The sequence below is a fragment of the Ptychodera flava genome, chromosome 10, assembly GCF_041260155.1.
Source record: "Ptychodera flava strain L36383 chromosome 10, AS_Pfla_20210202, whole genome shotgun sequence".
Taxonomy (NCBI): Eukaryota; Metazoa; Hemichordata; class Enteropneusta; family Ptychoderidae; genus Ptychodera; species Ptychodera flava.
Window position 1 is genome coordinate 8936858 of NC_091937.1, and position 22445 is coordinate 8959302.

The window sequence follows — 22445 nt, forward strand, 5'->3', positions numbered from 1 at the left end:
ACAAAGAGAAAGAAAATTACGTAAACTTCAACCTTTCCAAGTGAATTACAAATCTTAAACTCTTCAAGACTGCGTCTAATTCTGTGAATAAACTGGTGACTGGAAACTTCAAAATTATTGTCACAACAGCAGTGCAGTAACAGCAACATTCACAGGTTTAATTCTTACATCCCTTATATTTTTATTTTTTAATTTTTTTCCCCTTGTAAATAAATCAGTTCTAAAACAAACTTTGAGCAGAGTAATGTAGAGATGTGACTTAGGGACAGTAAAAAAAGTTCACTTCGATGGTTTTGGTCAATGGGACACCAGAAGCTACAATTACAACGGCTAGTTTCTCAAGTTCAAATTAACAGCCCCATTTTAATTCAGTGCAAAAAACAAACTTTATTATATAGTAAACTATAAATATGGATTGAAGGTGTTCACATGATAAAATGACATTTCTCAGCAGACTCACAAAACACAGGATGACAAACTGTATGCATAATTGAAAATTTCACTATACTGTCATGGTAGTGAGAGGTCACCGTGGATGGTAAACAGCTGTTTACTGACATTTCATTCAATGTGGTCCTGCGTTCATCAAACTACACCTGCCCTGTGAATCTATCTGTTCATTGGTATGAATGAATGAATGAATGAATGGATGGATTGCGTGCAGGCATTCTACACTCACAAAAACATGATCATGCATGAGTTTTATTAATCCCTATCCTGCTAAGTTCTTCAGGTCACATTGCTTATAACCAATGAGGCATCCATAACACATCCCATATATTATATTTCAATATGCACTTGAACAGTTGAAGGCCCTGAAACCATTCATAACGTAAACATGATTTTTACTCACTAAACCTGTTATAGCACACCAAGCCAAGTAGGTGAAAATATGTATGATTTTGGCTACATACTGCTTTTTACTGACTTGGCAGGAGGGGAAATGACAGACAGGGCCGGATAAGGTTAAGACGACTTGACTTGTAACATTTCATATGCATTTACACAATGTATTGAGACAAAACCAAACAGACTAAATTTCTTGAATGTGGATTACACACAAGTGCCGGTATGTGACATGTGACTGTCAAACTTGTCATGGAACGACTGTGTTCATGTGTTCAATTTGGAATTTTTGTCAATTGATGACCATTCCAAATTTTTGTGCTGATAATGTCACTTAACACAAACAAAAATTAATTACAAAATGCAAAACAAATCCCCAAGATCCTGATGAACTTAGAAAACTGATGGAAATGAACCTTGGAACTGAATGTCATGGAAACATGGTGTACATGACCTGAGGACAAAGTATGGATATGTCAGCTTTGAAACTCTGAAACATAAAGGAACATGTTACATCTCTCCAAGTTTGTACTTGACCGTTACTTGGAACTGAAGAACAACAAAAAAAGAACATTTCTTTATATCAAAACTGTACAGTGATATGCAGTCCCATTTTAAGTCTGGATACGATGAAATTTTCTGTCATGTAACATGGGATATAGACACACTTGGATGTTTTGCTTTCAACAGTGAAGATGCACATAATCACCATCTCAAGCTCCTTGTTCTTGATGACCCATTGTCAGTTTGTGTGTGTATGAATCTGTATGAATCGTGTGTATGGATGCAACAAAAAACAGACTGTGAACTTGACCTCTCTTTTCAAAACTCACGCAAAGTACATAGCGAAATGAAACTACCCATGCTAAAAAAAAATCAATCAACAAGCAAACAGAAAGACTGGCCTGAAATGTATTTGTAATGGGCAAAGATGATGACTGAACCTTACAAGACGATAAAATATCGGCTTTGGAATTTATCAGAAACATTTGTAAATTGGCTAAATGAAAGCTGTTTGGAGAAGATATACTCTGGAATCTTGGCTTACTACCCTACATCAGTAGTGAATGACATAAAATGGACAACCATATGACTACTTGGATGTTTTGGGTAAGTGAAGTAAGAATGCTCTGTACAGGACAGACTGCCCTCTATGGAAGTAAATGATACAGTGCTGAGAAAAATTCCATGCGCTCAACAAAAAGTACGGAGCAATTGTACAGTCTGGGAGTGTGTAGCTGTGAACAACAGTGTGTATCTTTATGAGATAATGCATTGTTGGATGTGTTAAATTTGACTGTAATTTTCTTCACCTCTTTCTGAAGCTCGTATTGAATGAAATGTACATGAAAATCAACTACACACTATGGTCATGGTTGTTGAAACAAGGTTCCAAAATCGAAATGTGATGGTGCTTTAGGAAGCTATTCCACAAAAATCATGTTTGCCAATATCCTTCTGCAAATTGCTCAGTTTTGTGAATACATGTGTAATATGTTTATGTATTACTCTCTAAAATGTGGGTGTAGATGGACAGACAGACGGACAGACAGGCCTTGAAACACAGCGGAAAGACTGCTACCAGTTAACTTGCACTAAAGATACTACAAATACTTCTCTTAATATCATACAGCAGTGTATGGACAGAGTCTAAATTTACAAATCACATTCGTATCTAAATCAGTATCTTTCTCGTTTTCGAAGCTGAATGTCCGCAGCGAGATTTTGATGCATTGACGATGTAGGAATAATTTTAAATGACTTCCAAAAAGCAGATATGCGTCACATATACTGGCTGTGTGAAGTCATACTGACGACGTGCCTACAGGGAGTTCTAAAGCATGTATGTACAACTCATAATCAAAACCTGACAGGAAATTGGAATTTTAGTTTATTCACTATTGCAAGAACTATCCCTATAGAAAATTTCCCCTACCATATCAACTTTGATAAAAAGCCATGATGGGTTAAGACCAAACTGGTAAACAGTAATTGGTATCCAGCATTGCAAATACCTAGTGTACAATATTCACAGAATTGAAACACACGCAGTGAACACTACCATACCATAGTACAGATACTGGGAGTTAAACTCTGGAAGGGCACTTGTACCGTATTTGTTCTTCTACTACTGGCTTGATGAAATTGCCTGAGTTAGTTATTGGAAATTTTACAGACATACCAGAACAAGGAAAATGTACATAACAGTCCAACTGGCATTGCAATTTATCAAAACTGGACAGCTGGCCTGAACCATGGACCATTCAGTGATATTTAGCATATACACAACGTTAGTGAGAGGGCAAAAGGTCAAAATATTCTTAAGCTTTTTACACGAGATAGCTTCTTTCTCTAGTCTATGAAACAATATTCAGCACTTGATGAGAAAGTGGAAAAGATTCTTTTTTCAATTGAGTTACACTATCATCTATTTTCTAAAAAGATGGGACTTGAATAGGAAGTTTTAGAAATCTTGACCAAAAGTATGGTACAATTTAAATGTGTGATTTTATAAAGTCTGAATGGGGCTAATTTACAATGCTGTTTTACAGTCTTGTGACTGCTAGTACTTTTTTGTAGGAACCAATTTCTTTTCATAGTTTTCACAAACTCACCTAGGGGATTAACACCTGGCAACTACATGACATAAGAATTTCTGTAATAAATGTTCTTAAACTACGAACCTTTTCACAAAAAAATTCCTTCTAAACAGGTCTACAATCACCATTGATAACAGTGAGTTTGGGCCAAACCATTGTGGTGACAGGGTTAACAGCATGTCTGAACGTAGTTCAGGTTGACTCAGGGAAATTTTTACACATTACGAGTATTGTTGAGGGTTGACTTAGGAACTTGCAAGAAATTCCTACATTGTCTCAGGATTTTAAAAAAGCTGAACGGTTCAAGGGCATGGTGCTTACTGACGAATCCACTGAATATTGAACACTGAAATGTTTGACCTGCCATGATGTTTGTAGTATGTGGTGTAGCCATGGTGATTAATGACACTTTCATAGTTTACTGTTTGTATCATATTTCTGGGGTCAAAGTGCAACGAGTTGCCTTGGTGATGAAATGAACGGTAAAGCATGAAGTGAATAGAATATGAAAATGAAAAAAATAGTTACTAAATGTGGATTATTACTCTGCATAATGTTAAAGTAACACATTTGGTCCATGCTATGGATACCAGAGAGGAAATGTTTTGATATGGCGACCACTTCAGTCTCTCACAGCCCCCTAATTTTGAGTCTAGTTGCTACTCAGCTGCTAATCTGTTACCTTCACTACTGCCCTCAGTGGTCTAGCTGGGCAAGCCACAAAAAAAAATCGACTGGTGAAGCCGAGCATGGCCAGCTCACTAAGCCAGGCTAAACCAGCTCAACAGGGCATGAGAGGACAAAACTGCTTTGTTGGCATGGTGCTAGGGGTGGGGTTGGTGCTTGAGAGACTAGCCGGCAACATACTTAGAAAATAGTGACTGATGATCAACTGTCATGTTTTTCTTAGAATTTTAAACACCTTTGCTAACTGTGGCCAGTCATAATTTCCACAAACCTAACCCTTCATCACAAAGCAACAAAATAAATCACAAAATTTGAGAATTCAAATACGACATGCTCTGCTTGATAAAGCCTGTTTCTACCATAATACTTTAATACATTGCAACTGGGAGCTGTGCAGAAATTACATCGAAGTGAAAATTTCACTCACTATCCTACAAGGCTGTATGTACATACCATGGAGTGAAGGAATGCAGATTCATCTGAAAGCCAAAATTCCCTTCTTTCCTTTGAACTTCCCTTATATAAAAATATATCAACAGACTGACTACTCCTATTTTTGTATTACTGTTACAACATTTGTGACAAATATTCTGAAATCTTGTAACAATTTAAAATGAGCAACATTGTGGCATTTCTTGCATGACAGACAAGACTTGAAAATGAAATTACACAACAGCTACAATTGGCCAGGAAGATAATTAATATTGAGTGAGCCATGGATCATGTGACACTATGGTCAGTCCTGATTGGCTAGGGAAACTATTACCAGAAAAGTATGACCAATGAATGATATCATTGCATATATCTTCAAAAATGTTGAAATGCATGATTACTGTTTATTACTTGTTTTCTTTTCACTCGTAGAATATTATTTTCAAAATTTTCCCTAATAAGATATAACCTCACATTAATATGATATAAGCTTGGATTCTGGGAAAAGTACATTACAACAAACGAACATTGGAAAATTGAACATTAAGAGTATTTCATCATGATCATCGAATAAACATCGACTAACCCATTGTATTTGAGAAAAGAAACTAAACTGAAGGAAAAAAAAAACTTATTGATGATTTTTCCCTCATGCATATACCCTAAAAAGGTTTATACGCATACAACCATTACATGTTACGTTTGATTTGCTGATATCTACCCTGATGTATGTCATAAAAAGTACGATATTCAAAAATGTAGAAAAAGAGGGACAAAACAGTTTGGATTATTCTTTACAGAGACCTAATCGCAAGTTGGGAAAAGCAAAGCTTGTAAGAAATATGTCACAGTATACATCCGCAGGGAAATATTCTTAAGATGACCAAAAATGGCTAAAAGTATAAAGTAAATTACATAGGTTCTAGTTGATTTGTAGGCTCGACTGAGAGCTAGAAATTGTACAAATTCTTTTTTAGTTAAAAAATAATTAGGAAAACAGTCATAATCTCTTCCATGTTAGTAACTTCAGACATCCATAAATGGACGACCGTGTTTAAATGGTCAAATATTACCTTACGACTATTTTCTTTACATTGGGTGATTTGTCGCAATGGCTTTCAGTCACTCCAATCATCGTCAAACTCTGATGACCCGTCGGATTCATCCGAGCTGATTTCAACAGCGATACGCCTTGCCAGGATGGCTTCCACCGAGTTGGGATTCACAGACTGCTTCCGGTCGTTCTCTTCCTGCTGGACTTGAACTTTCCGAAGTTGTATACCTGGGAATGGTGGAAAAGAGACCGGACTTCTACAATCAGTCAATGGACAGATTTCAAGAGACCTTAACAGTGTACAGGTCAGTTTATCCGACTGGTTTTCTGAAAAACATTCTTTCAAACCCTATACACATTATCAAAACATCAAGCGATGTATACAGTGATTCTCAGTATTAGGCACACAAACACACAAATCCTAGAATGTACATAGATACGTCTATAAGTGACAGATGCCATCAGATCCAAGTAGCAACCCAATGCTACATGTTACTTTACACACATATCGCAAATTTGATGACAATTTTTATCAAATATTCAACATCCTAGACTCAAGGAACGACACTTATTGTGTGCATAAATGAAATAATTAGCACAACATTAGCTGTAGTTGTGTATGTGACATGTGTACCAAATTTTGGAAGCTACTTTGCATACCATTATTGCATTTTTTCGATTCTCATTGAAATCAGCAGGTTTTAATCTGGCGGAAAAGTCATCCTGACCGGAGTAAATACAGCAAAGTATAAATTAGTGGCATCTTAAATCATACAATTTTGCAGATTTAGATAAATTTGCTGAAAAGGGGTTCTAGCTAAAAAGACATGTACTATAGTAGTCCATACCTGTTCTAATTGCCTCCAGTAAGTTATTCCTGCCATCATCCACTTTGGGTGGGGGTTCCTTAGCCTTGGGTGATTCTACCTTGGGCGACGTGACCTCCTTTTCTGCTGGTGAGCCTGGTGCCGGCGGAATAGCGCCGGTGAGGAGACTCCCAGGCGGGGGAGGTGGAGGAGGGGGAGGGGGGCCACCAGGGCCTCCGCTGGGAGCAGGGGTCACCTTGGAACTTGGGGCCAATAGGTTTGGTGCTGGGCCAGATGGAGGGGGTGGGGGAGGGGTGGAGGGGGTACCGATCCCATCATAGTAGTTGGGGGGAGAGGCAGCTCGGTAGGGCCACTAATCCTTCCATTGCCAATGAGATGCCCCTGATCATGCTGTCCAGGATACGCGGGAGGTTCTGGAGGTAGTGGGGGACCGTTGATATTATTGTCCATGGGAGGTGGCGGAGGGGGTGGTGGAACATCAGGTCTCTTAGTGGATTCCCGCATTCTCCTGCTCCTATTCTCAAGGGACTCTTCAAAGTCATTGGTATACTCCCTCGTGGTGTAATTGTGTGATGACCCATGGTCTGATCCGCTTTCTGGATAATCTAGGCTTCCGGGTCTCGTCGGAGTATCTGAACCCGCGAGGGAAGGAGCTGAACTCGAGGGCAGCTGGCTTAGCTCATAACCATGTTTCTGCTTTGAGAAGTCCACTATTTTTGGCTTGCGCACTCGAAGGTCTCGGTTAGGTTCCGGTCGTTTTTGCTGCAATGATAAAAATAATGAATATTTAATAATTACATAAGAAAGTGACCAACATTCTATTTTTTCCAGCTTTATCATATCTGTATAGCCTGAATGAACCATACATACCGGTACATATATATTGAATGTGACCTAAACCGTACTTTTCAGAGCAATTTTTTTTTGAAATTGCAGGAATTTTTCAACAAAAATTATTGTATACAAAATTTTCCTTTCATCATCAACAATGTTATCTCCATAACACTTGTAGAAATGCATCTACTAAAGACATGGCACACAAAGTAATATTTTCATTATGTCACAACATTGTCTTTATTTGAACAACAGTTGAAGGAAACGTCTGTGGCACGAAATTTTCTTATTTTAGTTGCTGACACACAGAACTTCCTGGCAACAAAACATTTCCTGATTAACTGTGCTTGAGTCCTACATTCATCACCAGTTAAACACATCACCAGTTAAACACGAGGGCAGGTGGTATTGGAGAGATTTTAGAGATTTTCTGAAAAGCGTGTGTTTGGATTTCACCTCTTTTATGCACTGTACTTCCCCCTGTCAAACTATACCACAATAATATACAGAAGTACAAGACATGCATATCTTCAATTGAAAATTTAAAGTGTATCTGCCGCTAGGATTTGTAATGACAAGATAGGACACCCAAGTACAGTGAACTGTTATACATCTCAACAATGTAAGTCAGCATCAAGTAAACTCTGTTATCTCTTTCTAACTTTTTTGAATTTCAGAGCAGCTCAGATCAATTGGTTACAAACAAAGGGCACTGAAGTTATAAAACACGACGGAAACTTTGAGAACTACACCCTTTGGTGTTTCCTTTAATACCGGCTAAAATGGAAATAAAAATAGCTCTTTATATGTTATGTCAGTGCTAAAAGCCACTGAGACTTTCAATTGTTGCTCAATGTGTGTTGTTAGTAATTAACGGTGAAAGCGATAAAAGTTTCAATAATCTAGAAGAACGAAGAATTACAAACTGGCAATATATAGATAGCTAGGGGTCCTATTTGAGCAAAAAAACCACTAAAATCTATAAACAAAATGAGATTGCCATTGATGTCTGCAACCACTGCAATACTATAGCACTGTTGTCATCCGGACTCTGTCTGAGTGTACTTGCTGAAGTTTGAATAAAGTTGCTGATTAAAAACACATGAACAAAATTTGCTTCTACAGACATGCTCGATGATGACCTAGAAATACACTGAGATACCTAAACGCCATGGCAACAAAGCATTGTAACTGTAATCAGTCAATTACGCATGTACCTTTCACCTGTCCAAGCTATAACTTGTAACATTGAAGTTATCACTGTTTGCCTAGGCTGTGTTCTGTGTTTTATTTCAGTTTACAACTCAAAGTGTCTGTTGAAGTTGTGGCAAACTTCGATAATTCATGTTTATTGACAAGTTTATTGACCAGCATACAAATATATATATATATATATATATATATATATATATATATATATATATATATATATATATATATATATATATATATATATATATATATATATATATATACACACACACAAACACAGGGATCACTTTGGGGCGCGATAACGCGATATTTATGCTCAAAAATCAGAAAAATCGCATTCAGAAAAATCAATTGGGCAAAAAAGTCGCGCTGATAATTCAAATGGGCGCGTACGTGATACCTTTACGCGATCTAAATTCATCGGTAATATTTGGCAGGTTTTCAGTACAGAACCACTCGTTGTGTCGCCGTAGAGAGCGCTATAATTACGCTAGAAAAAGGCTGTTGCAGAGTTACCCGTTTCAACAGCGTTTGTGATTGGTTGCCCACAGGAAGTTTTGCGTTCATTGACATATCATTGGAGTCGATACAGCAAGTGTTCATTGCTGGTGTACAGTGTGTTGTCGTCGCTCAAAATGGCGCTTTCGAAGGAACATTCGTGTCCAGTACGAGTGGTAGTGCGAAGAAAAAACGAAAATGCACTATTCTGGACTACTGTACTTCCGTTACTCCCGCACTAGAAAGTATGGATTCGATCGCCTCCGATTACAACTACACTCAGTGTGACAGTTTTCGGACAGGGTAGTGAATTTCGCCCAAAGCCGTTTCATAAATGACGAGCACAACGAAATCTTATTATCATACCTTTCGAAACTTTATTGTGTTTATCCTCAAAATGTTAACACCGATAGAAGTGGCATTTAGGGGGTCAAAGTTGCCAAATTTTTGCCCCCATGTTGAGTGCATGTAATCGGACTGCTATCGCAGTAATCGGACGTCGTATTTTGAATGTGATAAGGGGCTAAATATTGATATTTTGAAACTTCGAACCCCGATTTTCAATTTCGATGAGTTTAGAAAACTATATGGAAATATTTCGTGATAATTAGTTACGTTTAATCCATGGACGACGCAACTATATTTCAACATGTATAGCGCTTAGATATCGGACACGGGCTGTCCCTGTGTGTTGCGTTCGACACCTCGTATCGTACGGTGTGGCTAACTTCACCAAGTTTGTAGCGCCCGAAATAGCTTCTACAAAAAAAATCCAAAACGGGACGGCAGCGTCACCTGACTTAATATGCTGTAGCATGACTTGTAAAACGCTATCAAAACGGAGCGAAGTGAGTATAACGAACAGCATGTCATTAAATGTCTGAAAACTGAGGTCATCCAAAAACTGTCTCACTGAGTGTATTGTTATGCAAATTAACCAATATGCAGAAAATCAGGGAAAGTTAGGTCCGGTTCCCACAGACTTTGAAATTTCCCACAGTTTTTTTTTATGTGCGATTTTATCTCATGCCGTTCTTGAGCCAGGGTAATCCTGCACACACACACATTACAACCGTACAGCAACATGGCTTTTTTAGAATTTGTGCAATCTTGCTCTGTAGTAAAGCATTCATCAAGAAAGCCTAAGCAACTTCTTAAGTGTGTAGAAATATTGTAATAAAAGCACCTCTCTGGGTCCAAATTTGAAGGCTTTTCAAGTGTTGGTTGAGAAAAAAAGTTTATGCCTCAAAGAGGAAAAGTACACAATTTTTGCAAACAGTTTGTTTCAGAAGTGTAGTTTACACTGCATAGATAAGGTCAGCCACATGTTGGCTCCATACTCGATGAACTTACAATTCACACTATTTTATCTTGTGTTACCGTACTTGCTCTGTATATCGAATGAGCCAGGAGGACTTATAGTAATCTTCTGGTCTACCACTAGTGGGGACTCATTTCAAAACTCTTGGAGTAAAAGGAATTTTTTTCTGTTTAGCTTTTCTAGAATCAGTGTTCCTCATAGAGTACACACAGGGACGGCAGCCATTTTGAATTTGAAATGTCGGTAGATGTTAGGTAATTTGTTCCTCTCGTACCAAACTTAACACGATGGCCCATTATTTTTATACTTCGTGTTGTTAAGAGAATTGTTGAAAGTTTCATTGAAGAAAGTTTGAGCGAAAGTTTAAGTCTCACTTTTGTGGCGCATACTATTTTTCACGTTGCTCAATAAAATGTCCTGCACGCTGTGTTGACATTTAGCATACCAACACCCTACGTTCTAATGTTCTCGTCAGAAATAAATTCAGATTTAGAATTTCAATACTTCATGAAAATACGTTTACGGTTACACATATTCATATGCTCAACAAACTGAAAACGTTTTTAATTCAAATATTGAAATTAACTTTCAATATTTTGGAACGAAGTCACGCACCATGTAATGTTTGAACAAATATACCTTAACCCTTTTTAAAACCGTGGGTTGGCCTAATTCCATCGTTACCTACGGCAAATGTGGAACTCTGAACTGGAAAATGGGAGTGGAATGGTGACACAATCATAGAAAGTTACAGCTACTGTCCCCTTTGAATACTGCCCTATGAATGGCAAATCAACATGAAAACAAAGGATAAACTGACCTTCTTCCTCTTTTTCTTGGCCAAGACTTCTGTTTGTTGCTTGATTTCTTTGCACCACAGTTCAAAGAAATACGTTGGATCTGTGTAAAATTTCAGCCCTTCTTTGCCGTCATCTCTGCAATCAAGAGAAAAAGTTACATTTGTCAGTCTGAAGTACACTCAGAAACTGTGCATCTAAAAAGATGAGCAACTTGTGTGGTATTTGAAACATAAAGGTGCTTCACAGAAGATTAACTGGATGTGTTTTAAAGCTTATTGTTAGAGCTTTTCTAAGACTAGCCCACGGTCCTAGCCTAATTGGGTGTGAAGACTGAATGCATGAAATCGACTTCTGAGCTATACTCTACCTAAACTGTTTTAGATTTTTAAGCTGCATGTACATGTAGACTGTCAACAAACAAGTTTTTGTCTAATTAAAGGCCGGGGACTCCATCCCCTGGATTGAGTTTGTTCTTGTCTGTAAAAGGATTTAATATGAACGTGTCATAGTGTTTTGCTTTCCATTGAAATTGTAATCTAGTGAGTAAATTTCCTGGGAAGACAATCTGACGCCTGACATAGGCCTTTAAATAAAATTGACAGATCTGTACACAGAGCAATGAGTGTGACTGTTCATTCGATAACAAGATCTTCCGTACACTGTCCATCACAGGGCATTTTTTGAGCCATTCTAGTATCAGTGTCTGACAAAAACTAGGGTCTAGTCTTGAATATAACTATTCAAGACTTAGACTATCCTCAGGTTATATTTTTGTTCATTTATTATGAAAGACATCCCATGACCCGATGATTCCTTCCATTGTAATGAATCAATCAACCAACTACATATTATAAGAAAACCAGGTGTCAGTGCAATGGATGCCATATAGGCGATCCCTGTCAACTACCGGGTATGCAAAACAACTATCTAAATTAAATTAAAATTGCTAAAGGCATAAAATAGATTCTCTAATTACAGAACTTAACAAAAATTCCAGAAAACATATTAAACATTCCAGAAAAGTATATTAACAGCTTAACAGCGGCATTTAGTTCAGAATAGCAGGAATAACTGACACACAATTTTTTTGTGTAATTATCGTTATTTTATTTATTTTAAATGATGTCTCTGTTTTGATGGATATATGGTTTCATTTTTTTCTGAACGGGAACAGAATTGAATTAAAGGGGGAACTGTACGTGTAACAAACATTCTAATTTCACACTTCTTGAAATGAAAGCTGATAATGATATCTGGTTTTAAATTGCATTTTAATTACTGTAGCCTGTACATAATTACATGCCGTCAACTCACTACTGGATCTAACTGTTAGCAGATAATAAATAATGTAGTGTCTGGCAAGGCCTTAAGAAATGTAGTTTTATAGAAAAGCACTTTTAGAATTCAAAGGGAGGTCATTTTGCATTGCCATACACTAGTGACTGTACATTTCTACATTGTGTTATGACTATGGTTTAAATTATGGCTTGGTGCTATTGTTTCTGATTGACATGAATGAAGATAAGCACTAGATGTATGGCAAGTGCCATGTACCTGTAGAACAATTAAAAAGTACCCTACACATAGTCTCAGGGTGTCTAAAGGAAAGACAAGACTCTATTAAATTGTGTCACGTCTTCAATGTATTCCCTGAAGACGTTGAGTGCACAAATTCCAAAAGTAACTCTGTTACAATTTTTGTACCATGTTTTGTTGCCTAATCCTTATACGCTGGATAAAATAAAGGTCAAACTTTCAGAATAAATGAACCCTATAGTATAGCCACAGCATTGAAACAAAGTAAGTCCAGCCAGTGATTGAAAAGAGGAAGTGAAGTATACACACACTCAAGAGCAGAGGTTAAAATTTACCCTATTCTGATATGACAAGTTCAATGAAATAAAGGATAATGGTTTCCTGTGGACAAGCTTAACATGTATGTAAGACATTATCCACCAAAACCAGAATGTAGGACAATGTAGGTCAACTATCATCTCTACACATAATCTATAAAATTTGTTACTCCACGGCTGGCACTGAGGCAGTTAAAAATTCAATGTGTAATAAATTATCTTGTATGGTCTCAGTGACTGTCAAAATGCTTTATGCCTGAACTCAGGTCGGTCGTTACTCTACTTTTTAATGTCATCAGCAAAGGCCACTTGCTAGGAGAATATGCTTAGCTTGCACTGTGTTTGCATATTGATCAGTCTGGAATTGATTTGGGTCACAGAGTAATCATAACCTTTACACTAATACATATAACAGACTTCAATGTCAAGGCAAAAGGTGGTGTCAGATTATCATGCCAAGCACCATTAATTTGTTGACATGAAATGCTTACCAAAAACTGAATGATATTACTATGATAAATAAAAAACTTGTATTGGGGATTGTTAGGTTTAGAATCAGTCTTAACAAGGATTTTGCTGAATCCTGTGAAAAGTACATGAAAATGGCTGACACTTATGCTACTGGTGACCTTTAACCTCTTGCTGTTTGCAATGCTTCAGACGAATTCTGACCTTTGCTCCTTCTACCTGACATGTACAAGCAACTGAACCCACTTTGTCAATAGCAAACTCTTAACTTCCTGAAATTCATATGACACCATGCAGAGAGTGGCAGAATCATGCCGACATGTTTGCCAGATCTTGTGTTGTAATCTAGAGTTGAGGAAATTTCCTGACAACTGAGAACAATGTGCACAATGGCTTCCAACTCAAAAACAGGATTTTTGTTCTGTTGGCCCGTCCACTTTACTTCCTGGTGAAGCCATCTTGTTTTCTCTCTTGAAGATTTTTGTGATGTGCTGCACTTTTTTACCAAATGAATGATGTATCAAGTGCTGTTCAATGTCATAAAATATGCATGTCATGACCCTATTATTTCCACATGAATACCTATTTAGTATTTGGCTGAAAGACTGTCAGATGGGTACAGCTGCAAATTACTTGACTAGTTTTGGTAGCATGGGAAAGTCTCACATATGATCTGTTTCAAAAGGAAATCAATATGTTTCGATCTGCCCTCCTAAAATCTACAATGTGAAAAATCACAGTCTATGCTGCAATCAACAATCCTTATTAAGGTAGAATGCGCCTTGGGAATTGATATACAGACTCTCAAATTTTTACAATTCTTTTCTAATCTCCCACTTGTGACAGCTCATTATAAAGCTCTTGGAGGAAGAAAAATTTTCACTGTCTCCTTGTTTTTTGAAGATCAAACCATTTTATTTTTCTCTGTTAATTAACACAGGGAGGGCAGCCATTTTGAATCACAATTATCAGTAAACATTTCTGTAGTACCAAACTTTGCAAGGTGACCCTTCATTTTTATTCTTGATTTCGTAAGAGAATGGTTGAAAGTTTCGTTGAGGAAAGTTTGAGCAAAAGTTGAAGTATATCACTTGTGAGGTACATACTATCTATACAGAAAAGATAAAAACCTGACTTAGAAACACCACTGTTGTAAAACTTAAACTGTTGCCGAATGTAAATATTTGTAACATTTGTACTACCAAGGATATGATTGGGACCCAGAGAATTCAAAATCTCTAGTTTTTATGATATTGGTTCTTTTGTTGGTCTACTACTGGCAAGGATCATTACTTTTGAAGCCTGTGGGGTGAAGATGTTTTCATTCTAGTTTTTGTACCTATTGAATACTTGATTTTCCAAATAGAATTATATTACCCGCAAAACAGTCGACAGCAGCCATTTTGATTTCAAATATCCATAAATTTAAGGCAATTTGTTTCTAAAATTCCAAACTTTGAACAGTGATACCACACTCCTGATTATCAAAGAGAATAGTTTAATGTTTACTTGAAGACAGCTTGAGCAAAAGTTTGAAGTCTGAAGACAAACTTTGACAGACTTTAGAAATTTCTAATACTGGACAGCGTACACTTTGTCATCATTCTCACTGATGTACATACATACGCAAAGTAATATACATTTATCAAAACTGCAAATTTAGAACTGGTTCTGTCACACTGCAAATACTGTACCGTATTGAATCTTAATGAGATGATAGTGCTGTCTCATTATATTGCTACCCTTATAAGTTACATTTGCACAATTTTTAATTTAATTTGAATCTATTACGCCATCAATAATGCACTCATACAGTCAAAATGCAAAACTTGCCTGCAGCTAAATTACTTTCAGTTGAACAGTGCAGATGTAGCAAAAGCTGAAAGAATTTCTATAATTTCATTTTATTTACACTTGTTTCATAAAGGAGATGTTTGCTGGTTTGGACACACTGACCCTATCACCACCATGGTTTAGCCCAACAGTAACCCTTTGAGCGCCAAAGTCTAATTTGTCCCTTTATAAAATAAACCCCTGTCATTTTTCTCAGATTTTTGCCAAAATTTTGAGAAAAAACTAGCCAATGGAATGTGATGCATATTTGGTCCAAAATTATCAAAAGTATTACAGAAAAATTCATAAAAATTGGTAACATTTTGGCAGGAGAAAATTACAGCGCTCAAAGGGTTAAAACAGCAAGTGTGGACCTGTATACAGGGAAATAGGGGTGAACAGGTTGAAGCATAATCTGTGTATCTCATGATATTATTCACAAATGCAGTGCTGAATGCACTTATAATTATATAATATACATCAGTATGAGAAGCTTCAGTTTGGGTACATTGGTACGTAGTTTGTGAACCAACATGCTGTTGTGAATGTCTCCTGATATCACTGCATTGACACATTGATGGGGAATCCCCGGAACATGACCGGGGAATCCTGGCAAAATCTACCTGGGTTAATGTACTGCCATATACAAAAACACTGATCTGTGACTTCTGCATTCATGAACAAGTTGTTATGTCATGACTGATTCAATATAAAACCTTTACAAAAGAGCTGTTTGTTTTCAGCAGGCACAGTATAACATTCATGTGGAAGTTAAACAGGCACTATGAATTCAAACAACATGTACAGCATTTTTTTCCTGATGTGCAAGATACTAGTAATATTTCATAATTTTATCAAAATTACATTTGATTGACATAATCACTATCAAAATGAACAAAAAAAATTAGCAGACAGGTGTTTCGATGACTGCGATGAAATTTCAGGAAATGAAAGTCCATTTACAAGGTGCCTTTCACATCCATATCTGTTTGTTGCATGCTTTATTATGGTCCACCCATTTCAGATATGGGCAATCTGGTCCCTTTTTTGACCTTTGACCCCTAGTTTCCTTTGCTTGGCCATACCAGAATCAATAACTGGGTGTGGTCTAAGTTTGGAAGGGGAAGAAAACTGTGACACAATTATGACACAGACGTCATCAATGCTATACTTATTTCTTTCAAAGGTCTTACAGTGGCGATAAAAAGATATCTACAAGTTGTTTGCACTGTCAAAAGTAAAATTGCTTCTGACACAGTCGTTTATGGGTTGTATGACTTCGAGTCATACACAGTTAAAGCAATGGCGGTTGAAATTTTCACAAAGACTTGTATGCAACAGTCCAATAGTTGTTTCTGATACACACTGTCATTTATGGCACGTGTGAAATACAGGGGAGTTAAGATTCCAAGCATTGCTACCATGAAGGAATATGCATGTACTTTCTGAACATCAAACGTTTCAGGCATGGATTTTGGTATCACCCTACCTATGCTTTTCACTGGCAAAGTCGGAACTTTACATACAGAAATCTACATGAAAATCTTAACCCTAATCCTGCTAGACAATATCACTTCCCCATGTGTTGAGTCAGTAAAAAGCGGCGGTATTGAGCAAAAACTACATGTATTTTCACCTATTTGGCATGGCATGTGATAGGTTTAGTTGCTGAAATCATATTTGAAGTATCTAGGTATTCACGGCTTTCAAGCTTAAAATGAAGTTTCTGTTAATTACAAGATGCCATGCCTCACTGGTCCTGACCAACTTGAGCTGATGATAATATATGAACTTGGCTTGATAAGGGTTAGATAACTATGCTAGTTGTGTTCTGTCAAAATAGACAAGTCTTCTGGCAGGTGATTTTCCAATAAAATTCCAAACATAGCAGAGATGTGAGGTACATACCTGTATTGTGTGAGGTCATTCAAAGCTGGGGGTTTGTCGCAGTGACTGTAAATTTCTGCCATGGCAGAAGGCATGGTGGACCGGGCCACCACTTGTTGATCAGCACGAACAGAGCTTTTGAAGGCTTTTCTCATGTTGATGTCTTGCAGGGAAACTGAAAGAGACAAGAGAAATGAGTCACATGAAAGTACGACAAAAGCACACCAGGCCTATCCCCATTTGAATTCTCGTTCTGTTTAGTCAACTTTATCTACAGCAATCAATAAGACTGAACCATAGCACTGGCTGTCAGGTTTCTTTTAATACAAAGGATTACAAACATACAAAGGAGTCCATGGTTGGGATATTGAATGGAAAAGGCAGGGCACTATGAACTTCATAGATACACTAATCAGGCTGCCATGCCTGAAAAGAAGCTGTGTTTAAGTTAGTATGCGCCTCGACAGTAAAAGACTTAAACTTCTGCTCAAACTTTCCTCAATGAAACTTTCAACCAGTTTCTTACTAATTCAAGAATAAAAATCGGGGATAACGGTGTGAATTTTGGTACTAGAGAAACATGTTACCAATAATTTACCAATATTTAACTTCATGGGGAAAAATAAAATTTCCAATTTTTGAAAAACTAAGACGGTAGAAATTTTTCTTACTCAACAGCTTTATAATGAGCCCCAACAAGTGGTAGATCTGAAAACAATTGTAAAAATTTGAGAGTCCAAATATATGTCCCAGCGGTGCTTTCTACAAATCCTTACCTTCTTCCACTGTTGAGTCAAGTTGAGTAACTTTGACCGACAACCTGTCAATTCTGTCCTGGAGGGAGTTCGTTCTCCCGTACAGTGAATTTGCTTCAGTGTACAATTCCCCGAACAGATCCTCGGCATGTTTGCTAAGGCTGCTGAGTTGCTTTATCACACCGGCTAATGTGTTGTTAGTCACACATTCAAGTTCATTAGTGATATGGTCCGATACGACACCCCGGCTTATATGTACCGGTTCTATCTGACGCTTGATCAATGGCATCTTGATTGCTTTGTTTACATGACTGCAAAAAAAAGAGAGACACAAACTACAAATAAATACACACATCAGTTACTTAAAGTATTTATGGCATCTTTAAAATGTAGAATTTCAAAAAGTTGTCTCATCCTTTCCTTTAGACTTACAACAGTTTTGTATTTGCAATACTCTTTAAAACATACTCAACAATATCTTTTAAAACATACTCAACAATATCTGTCTCCAACCCTATCATTACATATGTGGAGCATCTGTACGTTGCAAAATGTGTGTTTACCAGACCCTCTGTTCACTAATAAACATTAATATACAGAAAGTACAGAGCAAAAAAGACTGAAATTTAAATAGTTAAGGCTAGCAGGTTAAAACTAGTTGGAGGTGAAAGTGAAACTCATGTTGTAAAAAGGTATAGAACAATCAACACCACACTTTATAAATGCCCCTAAACTCCACTCTCGTCAAGTGGGAAGAGAAAAAAAAGTTTTCTTCTCTTCAGGGGTAACTCACCAACATGCAGTATTTGCTTTGTTATACACTCACATTCAAGGGGTTACTGGCATTATCTTTAACCCTTTCCCTGCAAAACAAATTTACAAGTTTAACCCTTTCCCTGCAAAGTTCATATTTCACCGCATCAGGTCAAGTTCGTTAAAACTAGTGATGCACACAATGTCCATTTTGGTGCATTTTAACAAAAAAATTGAACATTTTTTAGGCCCCTGAAATCACAGATAATGTAAACATGTTTTTTTATGGACAAAAGCTCTTGGAACAGACCAAACCAAATGGGTGGGAAATACCTATGATTTTGGCTCAATACCACTTTTCACTGAGTTGGTTGATGGGGAAGTGATTCTGTTTGGCAGGGAAAGGGTTACAGATAATGCCAGTAACCCCTTGAATGTGAGTGTATCGCAAAGCAAATATTGCATTTTGGTGAGTTACCCCTGAAGAGAAGAAAACTTTTTTCTCTTCCCATTCGCACAGAGTGGAGTTTAGGGGCATGTTTACTGTTCTATTTGCTTTTTACAACACGAGTTTCACCTCAAACTAGTTTTTACCTGTTAGCCATTTCTATTTGATAGTTACCAATAGTTAGCTAGAGCTGTCTTTATTAACTTATGGTGAGATGGTGCCTAAACAGAACATTGCATTGAAACCAATCAATAATTTACATCAATGATCAATTTCATAAGAGCAATGAAAAAGAGTGAGATTTCATTTGATAGACCTGCTTATAAGATATTGAATGTAATTCGTTGTGTTAATATATCGTTTGTAATTGCTGAATGTTCGATTCCAGAATTCTTGTCATGTAATCTGTCCCTTGTTCAGACAGTGTTCAGGGTAAGCAATTTTATTACCCTTTGTTTAAGAAAATGTACGTTTATAATCTGTTCCTGTCAAATTCGTCGACCATGCTATTTATATAAAGATAAGCAATAGGCCCTAGGGTCTAAAACATGGCGGGTATGGCCACGTAATTAAGCCGAAGCATTTAGAAATTGTCAAACTGTTTTTAATCTCCTCCCACAACAGACCATACGTCATAACAACCGACGCTTGAACCAAAATTCACACAGCATTACATATCGAGAGAAAAATAATCGCATAAGGAGCAGTCTGGCCTCGTGCCAAGGATACAGATACTTCTCGAGGCCCAGCTGTCCTCGGTTGTTTATTGATCGAGTGTACGCAGCCACTGTCTAAACAAATCGGCAACATTGGCATTGCAACATCAGATACACACAGGGTCAACACTGATGCCATGAAGTCTGACAATTCCGATATATTAAATAATCAGAATTGGCAATATCAAGAATTTAAATTATACGTTTCGTGTCGCATCCGGGCTCTGATGGTACGTGTATTTGACCAGGAAATTCGCTGACCCAACCCTTACGGATGCAACATTGTATGACTGGACAGGTCGTCTCTCTGAATTCTATGACAGTGGGTGTGTGTACGTGGTGGTAAGATAGGAATTTTTTACTGCTTGAACATTTTGTTGACTCTAATGAATTATATCGAGACATTTCAAATAACACAAATAACTTACCTAACTATGTATTGAACTCGTTCGTGAATAGCATTTGCGCATAACGTGCTCCGAAATGCGGTGTTTTCTTGAAGGATATCCGACCAGGAAGACAAACCCAGCTCAATATGGCCGACCTCAACCTCGATTTGGGAAAAGGCGAAAGAGTCAAATTTGAGGTTACCGTAGGTGGCGCTGTTAAAGTTGTTCGAAAGTATGGCGGCGATCACAGCTCTGCAAGCGTACGGAAGTGATCAAAGTAGCGATGAGAGCGACTCCGAGACTCGAGAAGAATCGAAGCCAGAATCTACCGTTCATCTTAAGCCTCTAGACAAAGGAAAAACGGTACAATCCCTCCAAAACCAACTACAACTTGATGCGGCGCCTCTCGTGGAGCTGAAGGTACAGTAGTTTTGAAGTTGAACGAAACCCTTGTCAGTCTGACGCACATGAAACGTGGAATGATCATTGATATTGGAATGAACGATATTGAACGTATTTTAAACGTTTGTACATTTGTTGTAGGACTGGTTCGACCAATTATGCTTTATTGAAACCAAATTTCAGATATAGAGAGGGGAAATTCGGCCAAACACATGAACTCTGAAAACATAATACAAGTTCACAAACTGCAAAATGTGACTCTAAGATGTGTTCACTGTTAGTGTGTTCCATGGATTCTTTCGCGGTTTTTTTGAAGTTTTACCTGCTACAAAAACATGACGGCAAACCTGGATTTCCGAAGAAATATCCTACAGCTAAAATAGGTGATTGTTTATGAATGTCGTGAAGTAACAAAGACTTCAAAATGACTCGGGACATATAGTCTAGCGGTGCTGCAGTGCCAACAATAACAATGAAATTGACGCTCTGTAACGGGATGGATACATTGTCGGCTGTTTTATGTTATTACCCCCCCCCCCCCCATCTGCCAAGTCTGTAAAAAGCAGTATTGAACAAGTATCTGTGTTTTCAGTGGCCAATTTTATGTTAAAAATGCAACACCAGTATGGGGCATTTTATGCCTCTCTGATTTTCACTGTTCACCTACATGACCTGATGGCGACATGTGACCTTGACGGGATAAGGGCCGAACTTGAAAAGTAATCATTGTAAAGTTGACTTATTTGGCAATGTAGTGATGAAAATTTCTAGTTGGAAGACTTTTCAGGCCTGTGATATTTTATGATTTAATCCTTGATCGTTTATGGGTAGCTTTATAACATCATCACTTTGCCTTGCCTATCAATGTTCAATTACCCAACCAGTGTTGTCCTTAGAAGCCGGGTGTCGGGTAAATAACCCGGCTGTTTTGCATTTTTTCCCAGCTACTTTTAACGTCATTAGATTATTTAATAGACCTGTAATTTCGGGATCGACTGCCAGCTGTTAGACGACACATGTACGATTAGCAGTTTTGCGACCCCTTTCCCCGCATGGAACTGCACAAACATAGAACAGTTGCTAAATACCCGTGTGTGGCTTTTCAAGCCTGATCTTTTATTTGTTAAATAGTGTGATTGGCTGATGTACGCGCCTATGGTGTTGTCTTTTTTACGAGCAGTGTAATTGGTTTGATTAGTATGAAGGTAATCTTAGGCGTCAAAAAGAATGTGGCGTCGGCCACTGGCACCTTGCCGATGGAATATTTTTTCCTGAAGAAAGCCCGTTCGAAAGGTATACTTGATTCCAAAAATATATTTAGTTTATGCATGAAAAACTTCAATTTCGCTGAATTAGTGAGAAAAATGCGCCGAAAAGATGTGATTTTGATCGACGATTCAAAGTTTATGAGACTGCAGCTAGTTTTTCGCCGCCGCGCTGGCTGCCAACGTCATGGTCACTATGAGTATGATCTTCTCAACAAATCAAGTTATTCTCAGAGCAATACCGACGCATTTTCTAGATTTAAAAAAAAGAGCTAGAACTTATTTATTTAGAAGCAACTGTTTATTTGAATGGGTATTTTTTTCATTGATTATATATACTTACTAGAATCCACGGTGACAGGCATGTGTGTTGCCGACCGTTGCCGACCGGGGCATCATCATCACGGCTCACGGCTTCACAGTGGCGCTGATCCACTGTTGCTTAAGACAAGAGGACAATACGTCGTGGATTCTGGCATGGGTTCAATTTCACTGCGCCTCTCCATGTTCTCCAGGTTGGGTTGCTCGATAGTGTATTTCGATGGACCCTCTGAATCATTTTTTT

At 37.6% G+C, this 22445-nt stretch overlaps 2 protein-coding genes across 2 annotated transcripts in view; one reads left to right on the forward strand and one right to left on the reverse strand.

The window, feature by feature from the left end:
* Positions 1 to 1747: 1747 nt before the first annotated feature.
* Positions 1748 to 20386, reverse strand: LOC139141923 (actin-binding protein WASF3-like). Its single transcript, XM_070711687.1, is given in 7 exon segments — positions 1748 to 5847; positions 6468 to 6717; positions 6720 to 7208; positions 11132 to 11246; positions 17174 to 17327; positions 17929 to 18218; positions 20253 to 20386. Coding segments are annotated over 6 exon segments (1440 nt in total). The 5' UTR covers positions 18197 to 18218; positions 20253 to 20386; the 3' UTR covers positions 1748 to 5683.
* The window catches only part of LOC139141922 (pre-mRNA-processing factor 17-like), a 39500-nt gene continuing 37417 nt past the window's right edge, over positions 20363 to 22445 (forward strand). Inside the window, exon 1 of the mRNA XM_070711686.1 lies at positions 20363 to 20633. Coding sequence (XP_070567787.1) covers positions 20448 to 20633 — 186 coding nt within the window. The 5' untranslated portion in view covers positions 20363 to 20447. The remainder of the gene's footprint in view (positions 20634 to 22445) is intronic.